Here is a 9,524-nt window from a genome sequence, read left to right on the forward strand (position 1 = left end):
AACAAAGGCACTTGTTTTATTACTGCTTTCTTGAGGAGTGTTTCAAGGCACAAAACCCAGGCCAGAGCCCAGTCGTTTCCCTCTGTCTTCCCTGGGGCTGGTCCTCCCACAGAATCAGACAAATGGACCAAGTTCGTGGACCGCTGAAAGCATATGGTTTGTAAATACTGTAAAATCAAACATTGCTTTGGCTTTTATTTACTGTAACCTGTTCACATCACCCAGCACCGAAACAGCTTATCCGGGCTCCTTGGCCTTTGTTCTTTTGCCTTGGTTCCTGCAGTGTCTCCTCTGTCCAGGTTCGTCCTGCCCACCAGCCTCTGTCCCTCCTGCCCGTGCCTCATCTGCCCCCAACTTGTCACTCCAGTGTCTTCCTCACCTGTTCCACTTCACCTCCTGTCCCTCTTCCTCCCTTCGGCTTCTCACGCTGCTCCTGGATCTTTTGAAATGTCTCCGTTCCCTTCTACCTCCTGCGTTTTCACTTCCAGAGACCCCTCCTCACTCGCTGGACTCCCCCTGCCTCTCAGGCTATTTTCTCTTCCCTCCCAAGACCCACCACAGAGTCTTTTCTTTTTCTCTTTTTCTCTAAAGGCGACATGGGGATCAGAGAATGGCAGATTTCAGAGTCAACAGGCCATAGCCTACGTTACACTGACAGTTACTTCTGAGTCAGAAACCCTTTCTTCCTACGTCACCTTGGGTGATGGCTGCCCGGTCCCTCCTCAGAGCAGGAAAGGCTGGGAAGAAGAGGAAGCAACAGGTCCCCACCCACCCCGGAGCTCCTTCACCAGCACTTCCGCCTGAGCCCTTTCCTTCTGGTCTCCGTATACGTGCCCACCACCCCTCCTAGACGCCCTCTGGGCGGACACGTTTATTCTGGCTCCCCTACGACACTGAGCTTCCTTCTCCAGTGTCCCTGCTCCCCAGCCAGGCTGATCTGCGCTTCACGCACCCAGACTGAGCCCTGGGAGACACGAGTCTATTTTGAGGTGAAGGAGAGACAGTGGCCGTGGGGTTCCTTCCCAGGTGCAGCTTGTGGGGCGGGGAGGCGCCAGCGGTGGCCCAACAGTCGGAGGGAACAGGAAGCTCTCTCCAAGCCAGCTGCCACCCAGGGTCATGGCCAATCAGTCAATCAACCAGTCGCTAAGCAGTGCTCTTGAGGAGTGGGCTTCTCTCTGTGTTGCCGGGCAAAGCACCTTCAAAACACAGGAAACCAAGAGGGAAAACAAATAGAGCCCTGAAGAGACACCCCTGTAACCATAAAACAGTGGCTCTGAAATCTGCCATTCTCAGCCGGGGCTTCTACGGGCGCTTTACAGAGTCTAGGATGCTGCTTTCTTGGTTGCTGGGGAAACAGATGTTACACTCAAGTAAGCCAGTGGGGGATTTGTGAAAAACCGCTCCGTTTCCCAGTGCTTGGTTCTCACAGGGCCTCCATTTCTCCACCGCAGCCACAGGGAAGAGAATTCGTTGGGGAACGTTCGCTTGAGGGAGAGGAAGGTCTCAGGTGAACATCCGCCAGGGGACTAGTCTTGCCCAGGCCCTGGGACACCCCCTGCTCCAGCCCTCCCCTCCCATCCCCTCCCGCTCCCAGCTCAGAGTGACGCCTTCGTCCTCCACCCAGCAGTGCCCACCCCGCGGGGAGAGGGGGGCAGCAGCCCCGCACACCCTCGGAGGGGGCGGGGAGCCGGACATGCAGGTAAAGGAGGACATGCCCCACCAAGTCCAACCCCACCCTGCTTTTCTGCGTCCAACACCAGGTGTGGATCCCGCTTAGGTCCTCTCAGTCAGAATTCCCAAGACGAGGAGGGAGCGGTGCCGGCTTCAGGGCAGGAGGCATGTCGGTGTCATTTCCCTGCCTCCCACTTCCCAGCGCCCCCACTGCCTTCTGCACACCCGCTGAGGGGAGCAGAAAGATAAGTATGAATAGAATTGTCCACCTGAGCTCCTTTCATATCAACTAAGTAACCAACTAACTTGCCAATAAATTACTATTATAAATGTGTGGATACATAGGCATATATATGTGTGTGCATATGTATATATACACACACATATATATGTATGTGTAGTTCCAGATTTTCTTCCTTGTTCCATCACTTGCAGGCAGCTTCAGACAAAGGCTTCCGACCCCTCCAGAAGGGCCTCACCGGATCATGGGTGCCACGTAGTTGGCAGGGAAGAGGCCCAGCTTGTTGTGCAGGCGGCCAGTCCACCAGGATGGGTTGGAGCTGTCCAGAACCTCAATCACCTCTCCGCAGTGGAATCCCAGCTCATCATCTTCGAGAGCCTCAAAGTCGTACAGCGCCCGGGCCCACCGCACTCGCTGCTGGGGGAAAACACAGAGAGGTCCTGCTGAGCTGGGGCCGGCCGAGCTGCTTTCTGAGCCACGGGCACACGGAAGAGGATCTGCTCTCTGTGAGCTGCCTGCCCTGAAGGCTGACGGATGGCTCTCCAGAGACATTTCAAACCCCACTGCAACTGAAAGCAGACCCGGATGCACAGCTCTGAGCAACTGAGATGTTATTCTCCAAGGCTCCAAGAGGATCCTTGAGAACTACTCTCTCTACATGAATAGGTGTTCTTTTTATTTTCTTCGACTGACAAACAGAACGCAGTGTGCCCAGACTAACAGCCCTCGATGCCAGCGCAATGGATCTGTCTCTGCTAGAATTGCAGTCAGGAAATATGAGGATCGGGCAAGGCCCGACAGCCAAACTGATAACAGCAGGCTGGGATCAGCTCTACGGGGAGCTCCTGCCCCACCATCACTCGCTGGGTTCCCACCACCTCTGTGTGCAGTTTGACACACAGTCTCTCGTGGAGAGAGACTGGTCTCTCCCGGTCTCTCGTGGAGGACCAACCGTTTCTCTACTTGGCCCCTTGGCCTCCTCCACTGAGCCCAGAGAGGGAAGTTCACATACCCCGGCTGCTTGGAGTTGCGCGGGGTCTGTGTGTCTCCTTTGCATGAGGGCGGCATTCATTTCGCTGCTGTTGCCCATGCCACAGTGCCCATCGTTTATGTCCAGGCTGCTTCCACGGCGTTCCTAGAAACAGATGTGACAGAACAGCCATCACCACATCGCCGGAAGCATCCCTCACAGGCTCCCCCAGCACCTTGCTCTGATGACACGGACACAGCCAGTGCAGAAAGATGATGCCAGATTTCATTCATTCAACCAAGGAATATTTATCTGGCACCTACCATGTGTCTAGTACTGTCTTAAGCATGAGGATATGTAGCTGGAAAGAGGAGGCCCCTATCTTCATGGAACATCGGTTTAGAGGGGGAACCATACACATTTAAGTGATGGGTGAGCATAGAGAAGAGTGTATAAGTTGGCCTGGGTGATCAGGGAGCAGATGATGCTTGAACTCCAGCTTAAAGAGGAGTAGAACTGACTAAGAAAGGGCATTTCAGGCAGAGGGGACAGCATATAAAAAGCCTCAAAAGCATGAGAGAAAACGCAGTGAAAAATTCTGGTAACTAAAGGTAGTGCAGTGTTGCCAGAATGCATGTTCACATGGCGCGGGAGCAGGGGATGGTGCTGGGGAGACAGGTAGGGGCAGCTCACAAAGGACTTTGTGTGCCCTGCTGCGGAATTCAGGGATGATGCTGTCTGGCTGTATTGTCACTCTGGGCAAGCCACGTAAAATCCTATCTGGAACAAGGCGGGGGATAAATAAATAAATAAGCAAGGATCCATTTCTGGTGTTAATCCGTTTTTCTTGTAGATCTTGACAGCCAGATGGGTTAAAGGGCATGAAAAGATTTGTAATTGTGCTGATAGGAAAATGAAACAATTGTTCACTGAGTCCTCAGGGTAAGAGAGAGAGTGTGTGTGTGTGTTTTCAACCAGGGAGCCATTTAATTCACAGAGACTTTTTCCCCCGAGAGCGGTTTCCATATTTCTGCCATCTGGGGGCCCAGGATCTTCTATATGGGCCCAGTGAGAGCTGGTGGGGCCTGGCCTGGCCTGGGACGTTCCTCCCCAGCCGACAGTCCTGGACCCAAAACAGGTCCCCAGCATTTATTTGCTTTGGTTGTTTCCAGCACCGTGGGGAGTTTTCATACACTAAGTGGCAGTGGGGACAAGGTGACTGAAGCCTGGTGGGGAGAGCAGGTCCTTCTCCCCATCTCACTGTGCCTCACGTCATTCTTTCCAGGTACCTGATGAAGAGGCGGCTGCTGCTGCAGGTACCGCTGCTGTGGTGGCGGTGGTGCGGGGGGATACTGCGAGGGAGGGGGCGGGGGGTGATCCGACAGCTTCCGGTTCATCGAAGGCCGGATTTCTTCTCCCACAGTCCCACTCAGGGGTAGGCCTCCCTGGGACCTCCGGTCCAGGCTGTTACCCCGCTGACCCTGGGAGAGAACAGAGATGATGCGGATCCATCCTCCTCACGCATCTCCTGGTCCTACCCCACTCTTCTGGCAGCTGTTCCCAGACTTAGCTCATGACAGCTCCAAGAAACAGCTGATGGGGTGAGGGCAGCTTAAGGAGAATCGATGGTTCAGACCATTACGTTTTCAAAGCGACCGCTGCATTCTCAGATTCTCCCAGTTTGGGGAGTTTGGGTCTCCAGTTCACAGACTTTCTGCGTGGTACCCAACTAGCCCCTTCCTAGCGGGCTTGTTTTTCTCTGTGTAATCAAGCTTAAATGTTCCATTTTACCGACACAGTGCCACCCCTCCTTATCACATGTTGCCCCACTGCTGGACATCCTACCCTCCAGATAAGCTCTGCTATTGACTTTGCATGATTTTGAACTGTCACTTATAGCCTGGTGATGGAGACCCAAACAGCAACGCTCTTGCAGCACCATGGAAACCAGGCCTGCTGCTGGGCACGTTGGGAAGAAACAAGATCTTTCTCCTGAATGCTACCACAACCTCGTGACTCAGAGACAATTCCTTGTTATTTTTATCTAACAAACAATTACACAGGGCCCTCGGCTTAGTATATGCCAGGCACTGCGCTAAGCGCTTTGCAAAATGAACTCATTAAATCCAGTTTAATGCATTTTTATATTTCCTCTTTCACCTGTGTGTGCACATCCTAATAAATGAATACCTCTGTCCATTTCCTGGTTAAAAGAACTTACAAGGTGGGGGTTTAACCTTTGCTTATCTTTCTAAATTTCTCTGTGCATTTGGGAACACTCTTTCCTCCTTTGATTGTAACTTCTCAGGCTTAAAATCAACCCATTACTTGCAAGGGATGGTTTTCTTTACTTCCCTGAAGCACATGTTGCTTTGAAAGTCTCAATGTCTTTTCAAATAACCTGTCGCTGGGATTTCAACTCTTCTAGTCAATGCTTGTTCCTGTAATACCCATCTCCTATAACCATGTTATTTCCTTTGAAACACATTGCATAGATTGTGTGTGTGTGAATTTACTTATGGAGGCTAGTTAACATTTCCTTAGTGCCGACTATGGACCAGACCCTGTAATGGCAAGGCCTGTAATGATGTCTCATTTATCCTCACAACAGCCCAATGAGGGAGGCATTATAGTCTCTCCATTCTATGGATGAGAAAAACCGATACTCAGAAAGTTTTCTTCTCTTGCAACGAAATCAGGTTTTAAAGAAAGCCAGGTCTGTCGGATGCATCTTCTTTAAAACAATACTTCATATCCCAAACTGTTCCAAGAGCAAGAATGCCACCTCCAGTTTTCTCCTCCAATGCCCCCTGCTTCTACCCTCCCCCATCTCCAAATCTGGCCACAAAGCTCTACCTGCTGCATTAGTCATGGACTCTAGGCTCTAATATCCCCATGTAGAGTGCCCCCCCATCCTCCCCGCACCTTCATCCTTGGGCGGCTCCTGAGCTAGGCTGGAAACTGTGACATAGTAACATCTGTGAATAACAAAATAAGAGCGTAATAAGAGCCCATGTGTACCGAGTGCCTGTGGCGTGATGAGGAATGATGCAAGGAATGGGGATACATGATCTTCTCTAACCTTCACACCATCCGATGAGGTAGCTGTCACTATTATCTCAATTTTAATGGACGAGGAAACTGAGGATTAGAGAACTTTCCAAAGTCACATACCTAGGAAGTGCTAAGCTAGGATTTAAACTGAGATCTCTGCCTTTCAGAATACGCAGGGACTTGCCCATCAGATGCATGGTCTTGGTGGTTCGTGTAGGACCCGAGCTGCCCAGAATCTCTGGACTGGGGCCAATGGGGACCTGCAGCATACCTGTTCCTCCCGGGTCCTATCCCTCAGAAAGATCTGCTTCTGTTTGGAGATGGAAGTCGTCCTGTAGTAGTCCACCAGCTTGTTGAGGGATGGAAACTTCTCTGTCCACAGGAAGTAATTACCCTTGTTGTCTTTCATGACTTTGAAGTGCTGAACATCGCCCTCATGCCTAGGGATCAAGGCAAATCCAAATTGTCTATTACATGGTGACCATGTCCTTGCCTCCAGGGCTGACTGTATCCAGGGATGCTGGAGTTCTGTTTGGGCAGGGAGCAGAGGTATGGGTGGTTGGCCCATTCCTGGGCAGGTGGGCTGGCCCAGGCAAACTCCAGGGGGAGATCTGTGGGAGGGACGGCTCTGGACACAGGCTGAGCTAGAGGGGATTTTTTTTTTTTTTTCTTTTTAACATGAGGAGAAGGTAATCTTTCCTCTGACACTGGAACTGACTTTTTATAAGAAAAAAATGTTCCCAGTGCTTTAAAGACTACAAGGTCAAGGACTTTTTTCTACAATGTTTATTTGAAACATGGCAACACCTAAGAACTTACCAGGCTAAGGACTCTGCCAAGATTCAGAGGAGAGGAGTTTTTCAAGCCCTCGTTACCTGTCTGTTAACAGAAAATAGTTTGAACCAGCTCCTTTAAGCCCATAAACTACCCTGAGAAATCTGCCACACTTTGTTCTCTACATAATGGGTATCTCTTGGTCTTGTTTTGCATAAATAAGGTTACAAAGTATTTTTTTTTTTTTTTTTTTTTTATGCGTTACGCGGGCCTCTCACCGCTGTGGCCTCTCCCGTTGCGGAGGACAGGCTCCGGACGCGCAGGCTCAGCGGCCATGGCTCACGGGCCCAGCCGCTCCGCGGCATGTGGGCTCCTCCCAGACCGGGGCATGAACCCGCGTCCCCTGCATCGGCAGGCGGACTCTCAACCACTGCGCCACCAGGGAAGCCCCGGTTACAAAGTATTTTGAGCTTTTGGGAAAGAATGTGCTGAGCCTCAAAGAGGTGGAGGGGCCTTGTCAAGGTCACTGTGAGTGAGTGGCAGAGCTGAGACAAGGACCCGGGGTCTCTGATTCCAGTCTAATGAGCTGGGCCTGTCACACCATGCACACGTGCTAACTTCTTTTGGTTTTTATTATCATTTTTTTTTCATGCTAACTTCTTTTAGATCAGCACCTTTGACACCAGCTGGACTCACAAGTGATGGAGCATGCTTGTACCAGGGATGAGAAATTGGATTTTATTCATTGGAAAGAGGGGACTGGGCCTTTACTAATAGCTCCAGCCTTTTTCCATCACCAAGTCATTCTTGTTGGGATGTCAAGTTTTTTTTTTTTTGTCAGATGGATACACATTTATGTCTAAAAATAAACTGGCGTTAATGATACCAGTTGCCTGACGGCAGAAGAAAGGTCACAAACTTAAAGCATGTTGAAGAGTAAAGATACCTCGTTCTTAGGGATGGATTTCGTGGTCTGTGTTCAGAGGGGACAGGAATTCTTTTTTTTTTAATTTACTTATTTAATTAATTTATTTATTTATTCTTGGCTGCATTGGGTTTTTGTTGCTGAGTGCAGACTTTCTCTAGTTGCAGCGAGCGGGGGCTACTCTTCGTTGCGATGTGTGGGCTTCTCATTCATTGCCATGGCTTCTCTTGTTGCAGAGCACGGTTCTAAGCGTGCAGGCTTCAGTAGTTGTGGCACGCGGGCTCTAGAGCACAGGCTCAGTAGTCGTGGCTCACGGGCTTTGTTGCTCTGCGGTATGTGGGATCCTCCCGGACCAGGGCTCGAACCCGTGTCCCCTGCATTGGCAGGCAGATTCTTAACCACTGCGCCACCAGGGAAGCCAGGAGACAGGCATTCTGATCTTCCTTCTCATCTTTTGTGTGGGTCTCTGCTCATAGCCAGGTGAACCCATGCAGTGACCTCTGCTTAGCCACCTTGGGGGGGTCATAGCCAACACTTTGGCAATCATTGCTTGCTCTTCCCCTTTCGGCTGTGGTCACTCACATGTGCTTTCTTCAGGGCCACACCACGTGGCTCAACGCACAGCCGTCACTCCCCACATCGGGGTGAGGAGGAGGAAATATTCTTGTGAAACAATTATTCATCCACCACCTCTTAGTCAAAGAACTCAGAATGAGAAACATTAACCCTTTCACCCCCACGTGCTGAGAAGATGGATGTCAGGGCTGTAGTGGGTCATCTGGGTGCTGGAGAGAGAGTGGCTGGACCACTGTCTCGAGTTCTGAGAGGGGCAGAGAAAGGGTGTAATTCAGGGCTCCAGACTCTAAAGTCTAGTATTTCAGACCCCCTAAAAAATGCTAAGTGATAGAACTACAATTAGCTCTTAATTATCCGTGCCCATGACAGAAAGCAGACATATAAATAAATAAAAATGATTCTGCTTTGGAATACATTATACTACATTTCTGCAGAAGAGGCAATACCGATTACAGTAATAATCACCATCATGAGAAGATGCACGGCCTCAGCGGCAGGGGAAGACGGTAGCAGACGTCAAGGCTGATGGTTTTTTGTAGAATTCAATTTAATCGAGGAACTAGAAACCCTAATTCCTCACTGAAAAAGCCAGACTCGGCAACATCACGCAGACCAAAGGCGCGGAGAAATGCCTTTCAGTCGGACAATTTGCTTGGTCTGGCCTCGAATTGTGGCCCTTAAGAAATAGGCTTGACCTGCAAGATTTATTAATAGAGCAAAATCTCATTAATTAAGACCTAACAAGTTTAGAATTTGTGATATATCAATATTGGCCTGAGCTAAAATTTACCATCGCCCAAGATGTGAAAAAGGAAGCTTTAGTTAAGGGAAATGAAGAGTTTAAGTCAGCCTGCAAGGGCAATGCTTAGGAGACCAAGCTATTCTTGAGCACGCTGGGGGCACAAATGCATACAAATGGTTGACCCATTATTTTTAAGTCCTTCCTACTTATTCCTTGCAGGACACTTTCTTTCTAAATCGTAAAGTGGCCTCCGTTTATTACCCGAGATTGGATTTATGAACTTAAAGCTGCATGCCTTTCAGACTGTATCGCGGAATCCAGACAGCACTTCTGGTCAGGTAACTCGACAGCGAGGTTTCCCTGTACAGGTTGTCACGCCAACCCCTGTACTGCTATCACCATAATTCTTGCACTTTCACATGTGGTCATCAAGTCTGATGTGTGACTTGAGATCCCCAACACGCTGACCACATGCTGTGAGTTCAGACTTGGGGCTTCTGCGTGTGGGGCTGTGTCGTGTTAAAATGAGTCACTTCCTCCCGGGGGTGCTGAACATTAACGAGACTTTTCT

General features: G+C 50.0%; 1 protein-coding gene across 1 annotated transcript in view; it reads right to left on the reverse strand.

Annotated features, from left to right (window-relative positions):
* Nucleotides 1–2,146: 2,146 nt before the first annotated feature.
* The window catches only part of GRAP2 (GRB2 related adaptor protein 2), a 17,775-nt gene continuing 10,397 nt past the window's right edge, over nt 2,147–9,524 (reverse strand). Inside the window, exons 3-6 of the mRNA XM_065887760.1 lie at nt 6,208–6,376; nt 4,172–4,363; nt 2,925–3,047; nt 2,147–2,326 (exon numbers count right to left, since the gene is read on the reverse strand). Of these exons, the coding sequence (XP_065743832.1) occupies nt 2,147–2,326; nt 2,925–3,047; nt 4,172–4,363; nt 6,208–6,376 (664 nt within the window). The remainder of the gene's footprint in view (nt 2,327–2,924; nt 3,048–4,171; nt 4,364–6,207; nt 6,377–9,524) is intronic.

Source organism: Phocoena phocoena, chromosome 11 (assembly GCF_963924675.1).
Source record: "Phocoena phocoena chromosome 11, mPhoPho1.1, whole genome shotgun sequence".
Taxonomy (NCBI): domain Eukaryota; kingdom Metazoa; phylum Chordata; class Mammalia; order Artiodactyla; family Phocoenidae; genus Phocoena; species Phocoena phocoena.